The following is a 21,773-nucleotide window of genomic DNA, read 5'->3' as shown; positions in this document are numbered from 1 at the left end:
CCACAACGACCTGGTTGGAGCAGATGATATTATCTTTAACTTAGAGATGGGGAAAGAAGCCCAGAGGAAGTAAGAGTGCAAGTCACATGTATTTTTACACAGAGACCGCAGCTGGAATGAGACCCCGCCGATTTAAACCCAGGCCTGTCTCTATCCAAAGGACAAAGCTGTGTTAGAAAGTGCCTGGGTGGTTCAGCGGTAGAAGGCTCACCTGCCATGTGGGAGACCTAGGTTCAGTTCCTGGCCATGCACACCCCTCCACATAAGAAAAAGAACTGCATTAAATTCTATACCACAGAGATACGATGGGGAGATAAGCATCTGTCCTGTGGACATGGAGAACTCTGAGCCCCCTCACATCAGAAACTCAGTTTAATATCTTACAGATGCCAACCCATCTCCAAGGTGATGATGCTGTTGGTAGCAAATTCTCTGGGGAATAAGAGCAAGAGGTCATTTTGTGGCCATTTTTCTATTCTTTTATCAAAATTGATGAAAAAGAGCTAGATGGCATGTGTGCATCCTCTCTCTCTCCATCCTCCCTGCTCTTCTTCCCTTTCTCTTAGGAAATATAGTTCTATTGATTTGATCAAGGGAAAACTAGAATTTGACAATCAGAAACATAAGTATAATGTAGGGTGTGGGGGCAGTAAATAGCAGCCCTTCCCCAGCAAGCTGAACCAATCCAGGGGCAACCAGAAAGCGGTCAGACAGGGAACGTTCAGCTTTGTGGATGATGATGAAGAAAACAAAGCTTCCTAATACCATCCCCAGATTTACCCCCGCAGCCCCAGGAAGCACTGTGCAATCGCAGGCTCCATCACAGGGCCCAGCCCTGAGAATGCAGACCGCGTGGCCCCCACCCATGCCCAGCCCTGAAAGTGCAGACAGACTAGCACCCACCCATGCCCAGCCCTGAGAATGCAGACCGCGTGGCCCCCACCCATGCCCAGCCCTGAGAATGCAGACCGCATGGCCCCCACACCATGCCAAGTGAAGGAAGAGGTCTCCCTTCCTGGGGAAGAAGTGAGGAGGAGATGAGGCAGGTCCAGGGATGAAAATCCTTCCATATGAAAACTAGAGGAGGAGCAATTAAATCTTCTGCTCACACCAGTAGAGAGAACCAGGATTAAAAGAATAAATAAGACAAAGTCCCTGTAGCACCATCCAGGCGTACTTTCATCAACTTTTAGAATCAAAAGAAATGGGATGTTCAAAGATGTGAACTTTTCAAATAGAAAAACTTCCACTAAACAGGTTGAGCCTCTTTAATCAAAACTTTTAAAAAATCTATGCTTTGTCCCCTTGCCCCCTTAAGCAAATTCAACCTTTTTTGTCGGTAGCTTAGTTTATCATTATGCTTATTGATTATTAATTGATGGATAGGTTGTGCTTTAATTCCATGCTGCCTAAGGAACCATGAGCAGGGTTTCAAAATGTTTCTTTCTGGTACAGAAGGGAGACAAACTCCTGGGCATTTTGAATTCTTAGGGCTGTTTTTAATGATCTTTCTGCCTTAAAATTCTGTTGCTTCTTACTCACATTCAGAGCATCTGCCTTCAGGTACCTCCTGATCAGCTATGGGCTGGGAAACTTGATAACTGGCTTGCTGTACTTAGGGGTAAAAGAGAAGTCACCAGGCTAAAAGTGGGGGCGGGGCCTTTCCAAGGCATGGGGTATTATGATCTCTGTAGCCTCTCAATCTTTCAAGGTTAACAAAACGTTTAAGCGATTTTAGCCATGTTCTGGATAGCTGAGTTTGCCAGACATCACCTAGGTGAGGCGTGACTGCATTGTCACTTCAGTTGAGCCCTCCTGCCACCTGCCGTGCTCAGAAGCCCTGTCTGGGCTTGGAGTCTGAGCTTGCTGATGCCAGGACCCAGCTTCCTTCCGTACCTCCCACAGCCTTCCGGTCCAGCTGACGCAGACACATCCGTGTTGTGCGTCCAGATTACGGAAAGCAGCTGCTGGCTGGGAAATACCAGGGGTGGGCTCGGTGGTCCTTTAGGCCCTTCCCAGCTGCCAATAATCTGCTAGAGTGTTACAGTGAGGAAATCTGAACACTGGTAAGTCTGGTGTGGGACGCCTAAAACTAATCCCACTTCTGCCCCTTGGTCCCCTTTGGGACTGCTACTCTTCCAGCAGATCCTCTTGGAGTGGTTTCTGCCCGTCTGAGGGAGCTGTGCCTCCAAGGACAGGCAGCAAGGAATGGCCTTCCCTCCTCGGAAGCTGCTCAGAGGCGGTGCCACCTGCCTCCCGGCTTCCCCAACGCCACGGGTGATGGCAGCCATGAGGGCAACACCTTTGCACGAGTCAGTTTCTACTTGATTCAGGAATCAAGTGCAAGGAACAAACCCACTCAAGTCAGCGCAAATACAGTGGAGGTGTTAGAGGAAGGAAACCAAGGCATCTTAAAGGAAATAAGCCCGGCGGGACCTCATGGGCTCTGGGGCTAGGAATGACAAAGCCTCGGAGACAAGATGGGCTGCCCAACTCTTGCTTCTCCCTTTCTCGTTTACTCATCTGTCCATACCCTGGATGAAGGGAGCATCAGACACCAGATTGTCACAATCACATGGCCATACTGTCAAAGCTATATAGTTACACAGTCGTCTTCAAGAATCAAGGCTCTCCCTTTCTCTTAACACTCACACTTATATGCCCGCATGCTTGCTCTCTTCTACCGGTCTCTCACTGCAAACAGCCCTCTTTTCTTTCTTTCTTTCTTTTTTTTTAATACCAATAAAACACCAAACAAATGCAAGCATTCTTAACTTTTGATCATCCATTCTACATATATAATCAGTAATTCACAATATCAACACAGTTGCATATTCATCATCATGATCATTTCTTGGAACATTTGTATCTATTCAGAAAAAGAAATAAAAAGAAAACAGAAAAAAAATTCGTACATACCATACCCCCACCCCTCCCCCTCATCGATCACCAGCATTTCACTCTAAATTTATTTTAACATTTGTTCCCCCTATTATTTATTTTTATTCCATATGTTTTACTCATCTGTTGGCAAGGTAGATAAAAGGAGCATCAGACACAAGGTTTTCACAATCACACAGTCACATTGTAAAAGCTATATCATTATTCAATCATCTTCAAGAAACATGGCTACTGGAACACAGCTCTACATTTTCAGGCAGTTCCCTCCAGCCTCTCCACTACATCTTGACTAACAAGGTGATATCTACTTAATGCGGAAGAATAACCTCCAGGATATCCTCTCGACTCTGTTTGGAATCTCTCAGCCATTAACACTTTGTCTCATTTCCCTCTTCCCCCTTTTGGTCGAGAAGTTTTTCTCAATCCCTTGATGCTAAGTCTCAGCTCATTCTAGGGTTTTTCTCAATCCCTTGATGCTGAGTCTCAGCTCATTCTGGGATTTCTGTCCCATGTTGCCAGAAAGGTCCACACCCCTGGGAGTCATGTCCCACGTAGACAGGGGGAGGGTGGTGAGTTTGCTTGTTGTGTTGGCTGGAGAGAGAGGTCACATCTGAGCAACAAAAGAGGTTCTCCTGGGGATGACTCTTAGGCCTAGTTTTAAGCACAGCGCTCCTTTCCTGATTCCATAGCAGGCACAGAATGGCTGCTCCAGCCTTAGTTCCTTGTGGCCTTTTAGTTCAAGTACCAACAGCCTCTGGATCTCTTGATTCCAGCTCTTGACAGAGAGAATCTTCTGCGTTATTGGCTAGCCAGTGAAAGGCCCCCCTGTGAGTTAATGGTCGATTCGGCTGTGGGGGGGGGGGGGGCTGGCGATGGAGGGAGTCATGGCATCGTGGTAGAAACACAGCTCCCTGGGCTGCCTGGACTCAGCAGAGGGTCAGCATCCAGACAGGAGTCTGGCTAGATAGCTCCTGTGATATCTTACACTGTCTCAGAGGCAGGAAGCAGTCAGAAGGCATTTTTTTTTGTTGTTTTGCTTTGTTTTCTGAGCTGAAAAAAACACTGGGCAGTGATCCCAAGTCAGAACCTTGGTTTTCACATAATCTGGCTCAGTCTAATAGTGGGACAGCTTCTAGTCCTTCACAATAGGCAGTAACAAATTATGGTTTGGAGAAAAGTAGAGTTGGGAAAACTGATTGCATTTTCCTAGTGACGTGACAGGACAAGCCCAGGCTTTAGAGCCAAAGCACCAGGGGTACAGTCCCTGCTCTGTCACTTACCAGCTCTGTGGTCCTGGGCAAGTCACTTCACTTCTCTGAGCCACGGTTTCCCCACCTGGAAAATCAGGATGGCAAGACTGTTTGGAGGATTCAATGAAGTAATATGTCTATTTATGACAGGTGCCTGGCATGGTATCTAGTACGTACCCAGGAAATGATAACTGTCATTGTTGTCAGTTTTTTCTGAAACGTCTTTGTTTTTCACTTCTGCAACCACTTGCAGCCCTGCAGTGGGCATGGTCCACCCTGGCAGGGCTGTCAGTCTGACCCAGGGCCCCGCCCACAGCAGGGGCTTGGGAGGCGGCTTTGTTCGGGAGCAGATTTGGATGCCAAAGCAAAGCCCCCCTGCTCCCTGGGTACAGGCTGCTCTTCCTGAAGCTGAAGGCTCAGAACGAGAGGGAGAAGTTTGCCTTCTGCTCGGTGAAAGGCTGTGAGAGGATAAAGATTAAAGCTCTGATCCCGAGGAATGCAGGCGTGAGCGACTGCATGGCCACAGCCTACCCCAAGTACGCGGAGAGGGCCGTCGTGGACGTGCCGATGCCCAAGAAGCTCTTTGGTTCTCAGCTGGTGAGTGGCCAGTGGGCGAGCCCAGACCCCTCACCTTCTGTGGGACCCAGATGTCATTGTGCTCCTCTCTCATCCGCTGAGCTCCACAAACCACTTCCTGTGACCCGGGGGTAGGGGAGGCGATGAGAGGGGTGACCCCCCCATCAGCGCAGACCCCTGACTGCCAGAACCAAACAACCGCGGTGGGTTTTCTTTTGTTTTCCAGAAGACAAAAGACCACTTCTTGGAAGTGAAGATGGAAAGCTCCAACCAGCGCCTCTTCCACCTTCTGAGTGACTTCTCTTATATTGAAGTAGGCACCTCTGGCCACTACGGGGTTCTGGGGTTATTCTCTGAGAGGCCCACAAGGAATGGATTTAAGCGGCTTCGGTGCCTTGAGTGTCTTTGGTGTCTCTGTGGGCATGGCCCCCACGGGAGAACCCAGGGGTCTGGGCTGCCTTCGGGACCCCACGTCACCCCCTGATTTGCTCTGGGTCTGCAGGTGGACGGGCAGAAGTACCTGAGCTCAGAGGACGGTGTCCAGGTGGTGGTGGTCGATGGCAACCAAGGGCGCGTGGTGAGCCACCTTAGTTTCCGCAACGCCATTCTGCAGGGCATCCCCTGGCAGCTCTTCAATTACATCGCGGCCGTCCCTGACAAGTGAGTCAGCGCCTCTGCTTCCGGAACTGCCCCAGACTAGGGCCCCTGCCTGTCCCTGCGTCCCTCAGCGCAGGGCAGCCTGAGAACACTGAGGGCGTCACCAGGGTCGGCTCACCAGGGTCGGCTCACCAGCCGTGGGTGCTGGGCCGGGAAACCTCCCTGCTGGTGACTCACACTGGAGCCAGGGCTGCTGTGAATGTCGGTCGGGCCTGAGGCAGAGGGGACTGCCCAGTGACAAATGGGAAGCCGGCCCTGGCCCCCTTCTCCCATGACTGCATGAGCTCATCCCTCCCATACCTTTAGGAGGATCCATCTCCTGCCAGTTCTCCCCTGCCAGTCACTCCATGGACTTACCTCTACCACTGCCCAGCCCTGGCCTTCCTGACCTGTCCCCAAGGTTGCAGGCACAGGGTCTCCATCCTGGCTGCTGGTTTGAACTTCTTAAATGTGAGGGTCGCTTCTGGCCTCCCCTCGGAAATCTTTGGTCATTCGCCACCACTTTCCAAGACTAACACACATTTCACTTCCTTGGTGAAGTCTCTTCTAATCCAGCCAAAAAATTAGACCATTACTACAGCATTACTTGGAGTAGGACTTGTGGATACATCTGCTCCCTTATCGAGACTGTGGACCTCCAGGTGTTGGGGACAAATCTAATTCACCTTTGCATTTCTAGCACGGGTGCTTGCTTGGTTACATGAGTGTATAATTGGCTTAAGAGCCACAACCTGGCACAGCAGAAAGAACACAAAGTAGGTGTTCGGTAAATACTTATTATATTGAAAGTGAACATACTTCCCAGATACTAATTGTACAATATTCAGAACTTGGCTTTTGCTTAACTGCATTTAGGCCCCTGCTCCATTTTTCCTATCTGATGCTGCTTTAGCACTAAATTTTTCACTTGCATGTTCATGCAGAAAGGTCAAATTTACCAATTTTGGAAAAAAGATATTTATCGACTAGAAATCAGAAGTTTTCAGCCTCTTTTGGGCTGAAGAACTTTTCCTTAAAATGAAACAGGAAGCAGAATCCTGGAGTGAGAAACTGTAATGCAGAGCTGCTTGTTTGCAGCAGGGCAAGGGGCTTGGAAGCACCCCGCCCAGTGCACCCTCTCAACCTGTGCAGCAGCCCCCATGCACCTCCCAGGGGATGCCCTCCCTGGGCTGGTGTGGGGACCCAGATGGAAACTGGGTGCCACCAGACCCCTCTCTGACCTTCTGGAAAGGGGCAGGAAGGGGGACAAGCCCATCCCTCTGCAGTGTCCCCTGTCCCACTGCATCCACAGGACCACCTCTGGCCCCAGGGTCCAGGGAAAGAAGGGGCCAACTGCTCACACCGGAAACATTCAGGATTCCTGGACTCAGAGATGGTCCCAGGGCATCTGGGAGCTGCCCGTGCCCTGCCCCCCATGATAGGCTCCATGCTGGCTTTTGCAGTGAGCAGAAAGGGGCTCTAAAGTGGGCCGATGGCCTTCTGGAGCCGATCCAGAGGCTCTGGTGGCAGACAGGAGGCCTGGTGTCCTTGCCCCACTCCTGTGAACCAGCCCAGATCCCCACCTGGGGGCCATGACCTTCATCTGAGCCCAGCCTAAGAGGACGGCTCAGCAGCACTGAAGGGACTTCAGCTTTTCTTCTGCAATGGAACAATGAGGAAGAATCCTCCGGGCAGCAGAGCCTGAATCTGCTGCCAGGTGCCCTCTCTCCTTCAGGATCGTGCCCCACCCCTCCCCTGGACTCTCCTCTCCCAGCTTTCCTGAAGAGTGTGAAGTAGCCCCGGCTTCTTTCCCATCTGTTCTGTGGTACACAGGCACTGTGCATTTTAACAGCTTTCCTCCTACTCCCAATGGGACATAAACGGGAGTGACAACTGGTTCCAGAATCTTCTACTGTTTTTCCATGTCTGCACAGTGGTCTGTGGTTACAGAGTTCCTTTGAGATGAGAAAGGGAGCCCTGTTGGGACTCTGCCGTCCTTTCTGCTGCTGAGGGGGTGTTCGCTTCCTCCTGTCTGGCCCAGCATGCTGAGTCTGCCACCACAAAAACCCTTTTTCCCAGCACTTTGGCCTGAACACAAGGAGCAGAGACTCCTTGCTTCCAAGTTGGGTTTTTGCAAGTTGGGACCCTTAGGCTGAGCATTTCCACCGCTCCAACCTTCACCCTTCCCAAGCCTGACTCCCCTTTAGCAGGTCTTCTCCGATACTCAGTAGCTATCTGCTTCCATCTCCCCATTTGCAATTGGAAGCAGCGACCCTGTCTGCAACACCAGAGGGGGCCACGGCATGAACACAAGATGCCGGTCCTCCCCGGAGCACGTCCTAAGTATACACGATGCTCTTCCCGGAAGGGACTCACCCCTGGCCGCGCTCTCCCTGCAGCCCAGAGGAGGCTGGTTCTGAGGCAGTCTAGGACCATCAAAGGAAGACACAAAGGCACGGGCTCCGAGAGAAATCTAGCACAGGCTTCTCAGCCATTGATGTGCACATGATCCCCTGGAGACTAAAACACATATTCTGATCTGTGATGGGTCAATTTTGCCTTTCTAACTAGCTCCCAGGTGATCTGATGCAGCTGGTCCACCGTCCTCTACTGCCATCAGGAATTCCTGATTGCTGTATAATCTCACACATGCCCAATTCCTCCTTCCCTCACTTCCCCTCTTTCTCCTGCCCTTTTTTGCTTCCTTCTTTGTGTTTCTCTGTCACCATGTTTCTGTCTTGTATCTTAGATGTAAGCAGTTTTGACAGCATTCAAATTAAGAAATGCATATTGAAGTCCTACTGTGTGCCCAGTCCTGGCCTAGGTGCTGGGCCCCTAGATGGTATGCTCCGTGTGCAGGCTCGGTCCTGTTTGGGGACACGCGTGGAAAAGCGGCAAGCTGAGCTCAGACTTGCAGAAGGTCAGGGGCACCAACTGCGGCCAGCTGAGTGGGAGGAGTGTTCAGGATGCTCGTCAGCAGACGGAAAGAGCCCATCAGCTTGGCATGCAGGGAGGCTGCCCTTTCCTAACGCCTCGGCTAGGCCACCAGGCACTGCAAACTCAGGTCGCACCACACACAATCCGACATCCTTCCCTGTGTGTACCCCTTATTCCAATTTGCTCTCTTATTCTGTTCATCTAAGTGGTCCCTTTTCCTTCAGTTCCATCATCCTCATGGCATCAAAAGGAAGATACATCTCCAGGGGACCATGGACCAGACTGCTAGAGAAGCTTGGTGCAGACAGGGGTCTCAAATTGAAAGGTAAGGGGTTTGGACTGGGTTTTAAACTGATCATGAAACCAGAGATAGCAAACATGTGGCGTGAAGGCTGCTGCTGTCCCTGGCAGAGCCCAAAGCACTCTTCCCACTAAAGGTAGGCACAGCCTCAGAATTCTCAACACAATGCCCGAGCTATTGGAAATGATAGGCAGGATGCCGCCTACTTACCATCCCTACCCCATGGCAACTTGATTTGAACGTGTGACCAGAACAGGAAGAAAACTGTTCTGTTTTCTTTCCCCACCTACTCAGAAAGTGGCCCTTTATTAATCAAAAGTACCCACAGGAAAGTAGAAAGTCTTTGCCTGATTCTGTCTCAATTCCTCCTACTCTGATGGGCCAGGGGTCCTAATTCTCCCTCAACATTCCAGCTGATGCCCTGCATTTGTTCAGTTCTTTACCATTTGCAAAGCACTTGGGCATAAGTTCTCACTTGTTCCTCTGAATTAGGTAAGAAAGGAGAAAATTAAAGCCCACAGAGCGTAAGTGGTTTGTACAAAGTCACACAGTTCTTCAATGACGACACCTTGCACAGAACCTAAAAGGAAGAAGCCAGCTAGGACAGAAATGTCAGCATAGCACTTACCATCATCACAGCCTATTTACCATCTTTGGGGAGTTGAGAGGGAAGGTACAGCAGCTCTACAGATAATAATGATAAAGATAATTTAATGCTCAGCCTCGTACTTTGATGAACATTTTATAGTTATCTCAATTATTCATAAGTACCCTGTGAGAAATGTACTATTATTTCCACTTAAGATACAGAAACAGAATTAGACACCTAAGTAACTTGTTGTCCAAAGCCTGTGTTCTTCGTTGCTACACCATCCTGACTGCAAGACACAAGCACTGGCAGCTCATCACATAGGACTTTTCTCCCAGAGAACACTTGGGAGCAATGAAAGCCCTTAAAACCAGTCAAAGGGGTGGGCCACGGTGGCTCAGCGGCAAGAACGCTTGCCTGCCATGCCAGAGGACCCGGGTTCGATTCCCGGTGCCTGCCCATGTAAAAAAAAAAAAACAGTCAAAGGAGAAGAGAGTCACCTTCTCCAGCCCAGTCCCGGAATATTTTTAGGCTTCCATCTTTTAAATTCACATCCTGTGGCCAAAATCTGATGTATACAGGAGGCCCATGTTGAGTGACCGGTGGTGGGCAAATGTGTACCTGCTATGCTAGGCTGCCCATTCCAGGCTGTGGACAGTGGCTCCCCATCCCTGAATGGTCAGGCTCTGGACGTGAAGATAGAGAGTGCTGCGTAGGGTTCAGGAGGGTAGTATTCTAGTCTGGGCTGCACCACTGACTCTGACCTTGGACAAATACCTTCGCCTCTCAAAACATCCTGCTAAACTCACAGAATGTTAGAACTGGGAAGAGGTGCTGTAGACCCGTGCCGCTGTTTGACAACAGGAACGCTGGACCTCAGAGCGCGGCAGGGATCACTCATACTCGCAGGGTCAGCTGGAAGGCGAGTGGAGTTCTTGTGAGGTCTTCTCCACTTGCCCCCCGTCCACACCCCGTATCCTAGCACTGGCTCTCACGAGTAAAGCAGGGCGGCCACCCAGCCAAGGTGGCTGTGAGTCTTGGGTGAGGTCTTGGGTGCCCGGAACAAACAAATGTCAGGTTACATCAGCAGCTGGGCACTGAGTTCCTCCCCGGGGGACCCAGTTCGGTGCAAATGGGGTAGGGGTGTGCCAGGAAGAGGCGGGAGAATGGCCATAAGGAGCTCGGGAAGGTGGTGGGATGGAGCCATTCTCTCTGGGGGTTTCTGTTCATGTGACTCGCCACTGCTTTTCAGAGAAACTGGCATTCATTGGCTACAAGGGCAGCTTCCGGCCAACCTGGGTGACTCTGGACACTGAGGACCACAAGGCCAAGATCTTCCAAGTGGTGCCCATCCCCGTGGTGAAGAAGAAGAGGCTGTGAGGACGGCTGCTGCCCGGCGCCGCCCCGCGGTGGACTCTATGAAGGCGGCTCTTGGCAACAGAGCTGGATGGGAAGGCTGGTTCCCCCAGCCCTGTCCAGCAGCTGCCTGGGAAGGCCGTCCTGTGCCCTGATGGGCCAAGGGAAGGCTATCATATGCCCCTGGAGCTGCCCATCAGCCTGCCTCCAGGTCCTCCCTGCAGCTCCACAGCAGTGGTGGCCAATGGTGGCAGTCTTCTTTCCTGCAGCCTCTTGGGTGCTTCTCTCCTGTCTGTGCCCCTTCGGTAGGGGTGTAGGGACCATACAAGGAAAACTGGGTCACGCTGGCAGCAAAGGTCCACTTTGGCAGGAGCCTGCTCCAGTGAGGTGGTGGCCTGGGCTGGGTCACTCTGCTCCAGCGCTCTCCGTGCTCTCCAGCACACACACTGGACAGACAGACGTAGAAGAAAGAGCCCTGGCCTTAAGGAAGTCTTTCTTTCTGTAAGCAAGAACCAAACATCATGAGATTAGAAGCTGGCCTTGGCAGAACTGGCCAAGATGGAACTGGCTACCTCTGGAGAAGGGGCAATCCACTGGACGTGTTTGACCTTTCGGGAGTCTTCAGGAATTGGACTAGGTGACTTGGAAAGGCACTTTCTGCTCTAAGACTCCAGAAGTCTAAGGCTCTTCAGGTTGTACCTGGAGCCCAGCAGTAGATGAGAACATTCTTCATTCTCAGCATCCAGGAGCAGGGGGTGAAAAGTCATTCCTAGTCCCCGGAGCTTGCAGCCCGGTGAAGCAGGCGGGTAACCGTACCTACACGCTGCTGCCAGGCAGAGGAACCGAGAGAGGTGAAAAGGAGATGGGTGCAGATTCGGAGGAAAGAGAGCTCCCATTCTTGGGTGGGTCAGGCAGCCAAGCCACTGCTTCTGAGCTACTGTTTGAGACCCGGCTCTCTTCCCGCGGGAGGACTAAGGGGCACGCTGGGACGCAGGGCGGCGGGGCATCCCAGCCAGCGGATGAGGTGGGACCTTTCCTGCCACCGCCCGCCAAAGCAGCGCGACTGCCGGGCACCGCGGCTCCCAGTGGGGGTGGGGGTGGGGGGCGCGGGACAGCGCAGCGCGCATGCGTCGGAGTGAGGCATAGGCGGGGTTAGCGTGCAGGGGGAGGGGGCCGCCCACCCGGGTCCCCCAGGCCCGCGTGCCTCGTGCGTCCTTCTTCCTCGAGACTGTGCAGGAAAGCACCCTGGGACGCTGAGCACTGTGTCCGTGCTTCCGGGGTCCTAGGAGCTCAGAGCTGGGAAAGACGTTAGGAAGTGTCTTGTCCAGACGTCTCAACATTTTACAGAGGTTGCGAATGAGCTCCTGGGATGGGAAGGGATTGCCCGAACAGGCCAGGACGGGACGGGACGCCCCTCCAGCACTTTCTGCCACACCGCACTGCCTCAGCAGCCGGGTCCAGGGCGCTCTCGAAATCCCTCCAGCCCCCGGGACAGGTCCCCTTGGAGGGAAGGAACGATGAAAACATCAAGATGGTTAGCCAGTGGCCATTTCCCTCGAGCCCCTCCGTGCCCACATGCCCACTCCTCCTCTTAGCCTGGGTGGGCCCTGCTCCCTTCCCTTGGCTCACCCACCTGAAGCACCTGCCTGGGTGCACAGCAGCTGGGCTGATTCCACTGGTGCTACTTGTATGGCAGCTCTGCAGGTGCAGCCGGGCAGACGACACCAAGGCATGCCCAGACGCCCTTGGGGAGCCAACTTGGCCGACCTCGGGGGTCTGAAGAGCTGTCAGGTCCTCTCAGCTACTGTTTGAAACCCTGCTCTCTCCCTTTCTGACCTTAAAGAGAGCAGAGAACTCCTGGAAGAGGTAAAACTCTACCTGTGGTTTATATATACTCTCTCATGAGGTACCAGGATCCCCCTGGAACTCGTGGTGACATCGCCCTGCCCTTTCTCCTGAACCAGCCACAAACTCTTCCTTCAAAGAGGGCTTGCTCGTCTCCCCTCTCCCCGGGCTGCACCCAGGAGACTCGCGAGTGAGCCAGCTCCCTGGTTGGAGCCGGCTTCCAGGGAGGGGTCCCCACCAACAGGCCTTCTGGCTGCTAGGAGCTGACAGTGGGGCTCCTTCTCTTAAGGCATGGCAGCTCCTCGGGCCAAGAGCACAGGAAGGGCCTCTTCTGGGGAAGCGAGTGGAAAAGGAGAGGGGAGTTTAAATGACCTCATGTCCTTCTTTGTGTCTCCACTTCTGTTAAGTTTTCAAAGTCTTTCAGTGCAAGGGTCTCACACTGCGAACCACTTAGGACGTGATCGCTTCTAGAGGCCAGGAATGTTCAATGTCTTTGGTTCCATTCATTTCAAAAATATCTGTTTGAAAGTTCTCAGCATTATACATATGTTTGACAGTGTAGGATCTGTGCATAGAATATTCTCTCCAACAGCCAAGGTGCAGGCGTTTCCTTGGTAGCACAATTTTTCCTGTTCCTTAGAAAATTGTTCTTGTGATCACTGTTTCTGTTTGTAAATGTTAAAGTGAGTGAGGCCTTCGAGGAAAACAACACTCCTCTGAAATGCTTGTCTTTTTCCTCTTGCCGAAATAGCTGGTCCTTTTTCGGGTGTTAGATGTAAGCATGTTTTGTATGTAAACATTTCTTATAGGCCTCACCGAGAATGAAGATATATTTTCTATTTATTTATTATATGCACTTCTAGAAGCCATTGTCAGAGAAATGAAGAATTGTCTTAAATGTCATGTTCGCGAATGTCCTTTGGACCCCTTGAAAGGAATGAATATACCCAGAGCTTTCTGCTTTCAGCAGAGGAGATGGGCTCTGGTTTGGAAAATTTTGCTGTGCCATAGTAAATATACAAAAGATATCATCATCCTGTGTGCTTGTGTGATTTTTTAATTTTTTCCCATTAAAGTGGGTCTCATTTTAAAGCAGCTATCTAAGGGAGATAAGATGGGCATTGCCCTGGGGTCTGCCACCCTTTCTCTTTCTCACAGCCTTGTTCCCAAGAACTCTTCAGATATCTAAGTCCTACATCGACCCCGCCCCAAGGGGACCTTGGTCAGAGGAGGTGGAGATGGGTCCCATGAGAAATAAGATTGCTTCACACTGACTGGCCATGGCTAGGACGGGCCACCTCCTCCTTGCACCTAAGTCACGAGTTGGCTGCCGGGGGACACCGTGCCCCCGTGGGGAGGCCAGGGAGGCGTGGGCGCTGGGTCCGAGGGAAGACAGTCGCACCCTGACAGGCACAGTGTCTGAAACCCAGAGGGCCCAGCCTCTCCAGATCATCAGTTAAGGCCATCTCCCTACCCCATATTATCGACAGCCCCTTCCAACATGAAAAAGTTAGCATGGACATAGCCCAAATACCCCTAAAGAGTGGGAGAAACATCAAAGGTGATGGTGGAGTTATACAGAGACGGTCGGGTTTAACAAATGAGTATCACTGCTGAATCAGTATATTGATATTTATTTCAGTCTCCAGTGTCTGGGAGCAGCTAGTAGTAAAAACTTTAAATTGTGGAATTGTAGCCCATACCACACTCTGAAATCTGTTCTACAACTTACTGTCATGGTGTACTTTGAAATTTATTATTTTTTGTATATATGTTGCTTTTCACAATTAAAAAAAAAATGCAGAGGCAGGAAGATGGAAGCAGGAGACTGGGGAAATTCTGTCCCCATCACCTGCAGGAAAACTGTCTGCCACCTGGACTGGGCACGGGTGGCCCCTGATCTGGCCGGTGTCTCCAGCCTCATCTCCCATCACTGACTGCCCCTGCCCAGCTGGGTCCCTGCTCAGCACTGCCCACCTGCCCGGGGCCTTTCGTCCCCCCACAGTGCTGCCGGGGCCTGTCCCCACAGCGGCCACGTCCTTTCTCCTCTCTTTCCCACTGGGCTTATGCCTGCTCGTGCTTTAAGACGTCGTCCTGCAGCACATCCCCCGCCGCCCTGCTGCCACCACCAGCACGGGCAGGTGCTTTGGTGCACGCTGCTGCAGGCTGTGTCTCATGCTTTCCACCAGACTGCAGCCGCTGGCAGGGCAGGGCACAGATGTGCTCCGGCCCAGATTCCTGCAGACCCCATCCCGACTTCCTTCCCCCAGGGATGAGTAAGGGGCGGTGTTTTCTCCCCTGTGGCAGGGAGAAGAGTAGGGTGTGGAGGGGAGGAGCAGATCGGCAGCCCCTGTGTCCTTGGGGTTGGAGAGGCTCGCCGAGCTTCTCCCCTCTTTGTTCCCCTTACGCATCACTCACCTCCCGCCTCCCTCGCAGAGAGCAGCGGCGAGCATCCAATGGAGTAAACTACATTCGTGGAAATGCTTCGAAAGTACTAAGGTCTCGCTGCCCTGGCTGGGGTCCCTGGGCCAGCAGCAGCAGCATTGCCCATGAGCTTCTTAGAAACGAGGACTCTCAGGCCCACCCCAAATCTCTCAAACCAGGCTCTGTATTTGAATCAGGGCGGTGGTTTGCACAGTTCAGTTAGGAAAGTATGGCTTTCTCCTGTATCCTGGAGCAGCTAGAAGGAAAAATCTGAGAGGATGGTATGGTAGCCCATGACAAACTCTGGGACCTATCCTGCAACTACTTGTCGAAGAGTGCTTTGAAGACTATCGTTTTTTTCTTTCTTTGCTTTGTATAATATGTTCTACTATACCATAAAATACGTTAAAAAAAAAAAAAGACAGAGCGAGAGACGGCAGGAAAGCGTTGACTCAGCTACTATTATCTGTGTTGTTTTTTTTTTTTAAAGTATGGCTTCGAAGGAAGCAGTAAGAGCCTGGGACGCAGATTTCAGAATGACTTTTATAAAACAGCTGTAGCCACATGGATGTGAAGAGCTGTAGTAAAGAGAGAGAGCTTTGGGCCAAATCAGAAGGCATCTAGACGGCCCTCTCTTCTGCAAAGATGTCCTCTTTCTCTCTCCAGTCCCTCAAGTCACTAAACGCTTGAATTCAAGGGAATAAAGTCTACAGAAAAGTTAGAGCTTGGGTGTTATTTGGGGATGAGAGCAAAAGAAAATAATTCTCTGATGTGCAAGTGTGGGTGTCCATCCTGAAAAGTCACTCCAAGATATTCTCCAAGTCAGACAGAAGAAACCAGAGTCAGACTCCAAGAACGGGGAAGGGGTAGGAGAACAAAGCTGGCAGCAAACACTGCAATCAGTTAAGCACAAAAACACTGACATAAGTTTTATAAATAAAAACACAGAACTGGATGGCAAGTCAGAAGCAATTTTGAGATAGCTGATTAATGGTATTCACACATGAACGTTGGGTTTCATAAACCCAGGCTACATGCACATAATGAACCTAGAATAAGGAGTGAGTGAGCAACACGAGGAAATTGCACCAAATTCTTCATCTTGTGGAAGAAAAATGTCTTCTTTTGTCCTCGACGTTCACAATTTTCTAAGTACAAGCTTAAGACTCTCTTTGAAAATGAAACCGATGATAGTGATTAATAGCTTTGAAATGGGGCCTCCTCTCCAAATCATTCCAGAAGACAAAAGCAAATAAAACACAGTCTACATAATGAGAGAATAGAAAGGCGATGAAAAGATAACATAAAAATGACCAGTGGAGTGCTGTGAGACACAGAGGGAATCTGATCATTATGGTAAGAAAAGCACGTGCACAAATGGCACAAGCCTCCCTGCCAAAACTCAAAGACCCTCAGGGCGGATTAAGAAAACAAAACTAAATAACCTGCTGCCTCCAGGCTGATCCCAACAGATGTTGGCTGCTTGGGTGTCTTCAGCGTTTGGGAATTACCTTTTCTCTTAATATCCAAAGAAGCTGTTTAGACCATGTGGGATATAACTGGAAGAGACTCAGCTACCGCCACTCACTGCTAACACACACGCACGCACACACTCACACACACAGGCACACACACAGGCACTCATCACCTCGTGACCTTATATTTGTCCTGGGCACTGCTTCTTTCACTTCTTGACCTCCTTCCCTCACCTGATGCAGCTTGTCCCTTCTTTCCACCCACTATGACCTAACCGTGAACTAGGCTGTGTCCTTCTTCAGCTCCTCAGATGACCATGAACACAAGGAAATTATTTGCAGCAGAGTTTTGCTGAAGAATTGGGAATATGGCATAGGAAACAACTTAAAATAGCACATTAGTCATCATCGCCCAAAAGTTCCTCTGCACACCCGCTCCCCAACCCTCACCACCTCCGTGCCTTCAACGGGCCTTGAACAAACTCCTGGGTCAGGCTGCTTCTGAAACGTCAGAATTTTCCTCAGCTTACTGTGCATTTTCTATATCCCTCTGCCAATGAAGAAAAAAAGGCCCCACGCATTTCTTTTCATGTCCAAATCCTCTTCAAGGTGCAAAGAACCATCTCCTCTGGGTTTCCACCCTTTAGCAGTGCCAAAGGTCGGCAGAGGCCTTGCAATTGCAGCCTCTCCTTCTTGTGGTCAAGTTTTAAGCAGGTTGTCTTCTCTGAGAACCTTAATGGATCAGTGTGTGGAAAGACATTTGTCCTGTTATCTAAGAACTTTGGCCAAAGCCTCAAAGTTGAGGGTCACCAGGGCACAGTCTGAGGAAGAGCTGCTGGCCACGCTCCTGAAGGATTTGGGCAGGTGACTGCACTCTCTGCAGAAGAGAAGGCCAGAGATTCATCGAAGGGGAGGTTCTCTGAAGGAACTCCAGAAGAGCAGCATGTGTTGTGGGGTCCCCCTTTTCTCAAGACATGCATCGTCCTGAGCCTCGTGGGAAGTTCCAAGGGAAAGCCTCTTAGGGAAATTGGGGGTGTTTGCAAGAAGGAGGAACTGACATTGTACTGCTCAGCTGGATGCTTGCTGAGGCCTCAAAATCACAGGCCACCTGGCAGCTGCCAGAGCTGGGCGTGAGAATGTGCTGGAGACCCTGCCCCATCTTCCCTCCATTTGGGAGGGTAGCGGGTGAAGGTGCCTGTCATCTGAGGATGCATGGCAGTGGAAGCAGGCTGGAGTCAGGAGGACAGAAGGCAGCCCCTGGGAAGATGTATTTCCACATCATGAAGATTGGTGCAGCCAGCCTGAGCTAGAGCCTAAGGAGAACCTGCCCGAATCCACTCCCTGCTTAGGTAAAAAGATTCTCCATAAAGAGGCTATGGGACACCTCCAAAGCCAGAAGCTGAAGGATAAAGGGATTTCATAGCATTTGACTGGGAAATGTATCATTCAGATCAAAGTAGGTAACAGCATGTCTCAGAAAAATCCAGAAACACGTCCCATGCCAGACAGCAACATTTGGACAACTGCCGTAAGCAGGTAAACTGTAAGGGCAGTTTACAAGGACACAAATCAGTGAGACTTTTAACTCCTCTTCCTACAACCCCCCCCTCTGCTTCCAACCCTGTAGGAGCCGGCAGTAACTGGGGGAGATGCAAGAAGCAGAATGGAAAAGCAAGATGGCAGAAGAAATGAACACCCCATGCCCCTGCCCTCGCTGCGGAGAGCTGCGGTGTGCGTGCAAACTGGCCTTAACGGGTGGGGTGGGTAGAAGCCTCCATCTGTAGCCTTTGCTGATTCCCATGGTGTAAATACTCCCAACAGGCTTCGATGGTTTAACAGCCACCTCACAGGTTTCCTGGCTATTTAGCAGTGAATGTCGTGAGCTGGGCCTAGCCAGCTTCTATTCATCGCTGGTGGAAGGCAGACTCAACAAAGGGGATTTTAAAGCAATACTGAAGGAAAAATAGCTTCGATCCTACCTACCAGATCAACTCACTTAACAACCCAGTTCTACAAAACAGAAGGGAGTATAAAAACGTGTATTTCCTGGAAAGAAGTGTATGAATTTCCTTAGAAGAAAGAAGCTGCTGAAATGAGATTTTGCTTGTTTGTGGCTTTTCAATGGATTTTTTCCTTCCCACTCTAGAGAGAAAACACTCAAATTTGGGGTTTAATAATGACACCATATTGGAGAAGGCAAAAATCATCTCAGTTGACTGAGATAACTACAAAAAAGTGTTAAATTTTAACAGTCTAATTAATAGTAAAAAGCGAATGAACTGAGGAAATGAGCTTGTAATACATACCCCAGACGAGAGATTCTCTCTCAGATGAGCCTGATATCTTCTGTTTACACCTTCCTCGGGGTGTGTCCATTAGCAGCGTCTCGGCCACAAGCTCCCTGTTGGCTTTGGCCATTGGGAGTCCCCACCGGGAGATCCCGCGAGGGCTGGATTAAAGAACTCATCTCATGGCCTTGCTCCTCGCTGGGCCTCAGCCGGTTGGCGACATTCCTGTAAGGAGAGCCTTGCTGGGCAGCTGCGCCCCTGCCGGTGTGGCCAGGCCTGGGAGCGGTCCCTGTTTCCCACGGTTTCGAGCCCAGAGGTGCCTCACAACTCATGGTGGGGCCCTAACTTCATTCCCACAATTTGCAATAAATGCCCCTTAATATGCCATCTGCTTCCTGCTGGGACTCTAAATGATACCTCATACATAAGAAGCTCCCTCAAAGCAACAGGAAAACCGCCAAATGGAAAGCAGGAATGGGTCAAATCACAAAAGAAAAAAATATAAATGGGAAATAAATATATTTGAAAGTTCAACCTCGGGCAGGGTGACGGCGGCTCAGTGGCAGAGTTCTCACCTGTCAGGCCAGGGACCTGGGTTCGATTCCCCGGTGCCTGCCCATGCAAAAAAGAAAACTATTAGTTTAAAAGTTCAACCTCATTGCAAATGGAGACAACGAGAGATGCTGTTATTGACCTATTGAGCTGCAAATCTTGGCCATAATTACAAAAGACACAAAGAAATGGACATCCAGACAATGCTGTTGGGAGGATAATGTGGTATGACTTTTCTATAGAGTAATTAGTATTATGTAGAAACATAAAAACTCAAAAATGTGCAGTCTTTTGTCTCTAAAATTCTCCATCTAAGAATTCATCATAAAGGAGGAGTTATAGGGGTGTTCAAGGATTTGTGAAAGATATTCACTGCAGCACTGCATATGATAATGAGGAATTTGAAATAAGCTAAATCATCAAGAGATTGGTGAAATGGACTTAATTTTAATGGAAATACTATGCCTTCATGATTATACAGTAAATAGATTTATCAACATGAAAGATATCTATAATACTGTTCAATGAAAAAAGTCAGATTATAAAATGGTATATGAAATACTTGTAAGCAAATTACATATGTTAATGTGAGTCTAGCAAATATATTCAAAATCTCATTAGAAGAGAGATTATGAGTAGCTTTTTCCTTTTTGCTTATCAGTATCTTATATTCTTTTTAACAGTGAATATTTATTTCTTGTGTAATTTTTGTATAAGAAGTTGAAATTTTAAAGCTTATATATATTATTAAGAAAAGTAGGGGCGGGCCACAGTGGCTCAGCAGGTGCCATGCCCAAGGACCCGGGTTCGATTCCCGGTGCCTGCCCATGTAAAAAAAAAAAAGTGGGCAAAGAAAATAAAAGGTCAGTTTAAAAAAAAAGAAAAAGGAAGGAAGAGAGAGAGGAGAAGGGAAAGGAAGAAGGAAAGAAAGAAAGGCAAGATGGCAAATAAGTATGGAAAAAAATCCAACCAGAGAAACAGTAATTTTTATCAAATCAACAAAATCATGTTTATACAGGAATTCCCAGTGTTAGCAGAAATGCAGTGAAATAGGAACTTTCAAAATAACCTTCTTAACATCTTTTATATAATCGGGGACATTTGAATGCAAATTGGGTGGTTGATGTTATGAAATTTGATATAGGTTTGTGCATTTTTAAGAAGTTCCATCAATTACAGGTACAAACTCAAGGATTTATGGGTGAAAATCCATGACGCCTGGATTTACTTTAAAATATGCCAAACTCCTCTCCCCACCCCCAAAAATAAACTAAGAAAGATTAAAAATTACTGTTGAAATATTAATAATTACTAGGGTGATCAAGATTGAGGATTCATTTTACCATTTACTCTATTTTCTATATATGTTTAAAATATTTCCAGGATGAAAAGTCCTTAAAAATTAGGAATAACCATTTTAGGAAGCATTTAGCATTACAAATCAAGAGCATTAAAAATTATTTGTTTTATTTGATCTACTGATTACTTACGTGGAATTTGCCAACTGAATAAAGCTTAAGCATAAAGATGTTCATTGAGGCATTATTTATAATCATGACAGGTTTAAGGAACCTAAACAGGAATGACTAAATAAATTATGGCTTCATTTGCTGAAACAGTATTTGCCAAGAGTTTGCAAATACTATTTCATTTGCAAAGTCAGTTGCAGAGTCTCCATGGGTCTTTTTTTTCCACATAGGCAGGCACTGGAATTCGAACCTGGGTTTCGGGCATGGCAGGCGAGAGCTCCGCCTGCTGAGCCACCGTGGCCCGCCCTTCATGAGTTCTTAAAGTCAGAATATTGTAGACTAAAGAGATTTTAGATATCAGCTGCCCCAGTAACCCTCAAATAAGAGATGCACATGCACACACACACACACACACACACACACACACACTGCCTCCAGGTCTGCCAGCTCCTAGCAGAATGCCCTCTGGGCCACTCGTGCACTCTCCAGTCTCGGGTAGGTTTCCTGCACAGGAAAGCTTTCTCCTGGCCTCCTAGGGAAAGTCCCTGTTATAAGCTTCACAGTCCTTCTCGCAGTTGCGATTGCACTTTGTTCTGGCATCTGTTTGATTCAGGCCCACCTATCTCACACCCTACCACCCCACTGCCCCTCCTGGAATCCTTGCCTTTTGCACTTCTTCCCCTTTACCCTTCCTCATCTGAGTTCCAAGTCGCCAAAACCAAAAGAATTCCCTGGAAAAGGCAAACCCTCCTCCTTGGGCAGTTCCCTTGGTTAAATTTGCTTAGGAAATGCTGGTTTCATGCAAATGAGGCTTGAAGGGACAGCTTCAGACCTGGTGCATACATGGATTTAAAATTAGAAGTAGGAGCCCAAAGGCAGAAAACGTTGATCCTCACCCTCAGGGGTCTCTGTGGGGGAGCGAAGACCTCAGGAAGCTTTTAAGGAATAAGGATCCCTCTTGTTCTGTTTTTCCCATGCCCTGGCATGTAAATTCCAGGCCTGGTGGGACCTGTCACCCCTGTCTGTAGAAGAGGTAAGGCTCAGAGACTTCAGTATCACGGTCAAGGTCATCCAACTTGGGGCTGACACTGAAGGTAAGGATCCAGGAGTCCACAGGGTTTCCAGGCCGGTGGCCGAAACCCTCCTTCCCCATGTGAAGGACTGCGGCCTGGAG

The 21,773-nt window shown here is 49.4% G+C and overlaps 1 protein-coding gene across 1 annotated transcript in view; it reads left to right on the top strand.

Moving 5' to 3' along the window:
- CEMIP (cell migration inducing hyaluronidase 1) overlaps window positions 1-11,664 on the top strand; it is a 79,495-nt gene extending 67,831 nt beyond the window's left edge. The window contains 5 exon segments of the mRNA XM_077128514.1: window positions 4,544-4,748; window positions 4,954-5,040; window positions 5,230-5,387; window positions 8,525-8,625; window positions 10,443-11,664. Of these exon segments, the coding sequence (XP_076984629.1) occupies window positions 4,544-4,748; window positions 4,954-5,040; window positions 5,230-5,387; window positions 8,525-8,625; window positions 10,443-10,570 (679 nt within the window). The 3' untranslated portion in view covers window positions 10,571-11,664.
- The last annotated feature ends 10,109 nt before the right edge of the window (window positions 11,665-21,773 follow it).

This window comes from Tamandua tetradactyla, chromosome 14, assembly GCF_023851605.1.
Source record: "Tamandua tetradactyla isolate mTamTet1 chromosome 14, mTamTet1.pri, whole genome shotgun sequence".
NCBI classification, from domain to species: Eukaryota; Metazoa; Chordata; class Mammalia; order Pilosa; family Myrmecophagidae; genus Tamandua; species Tamandua tetradactyla.
Note: the sequence above shows the minus strand (reverse complement) of the source record. Positions and strands in the feature narration are given on the sequence as shown.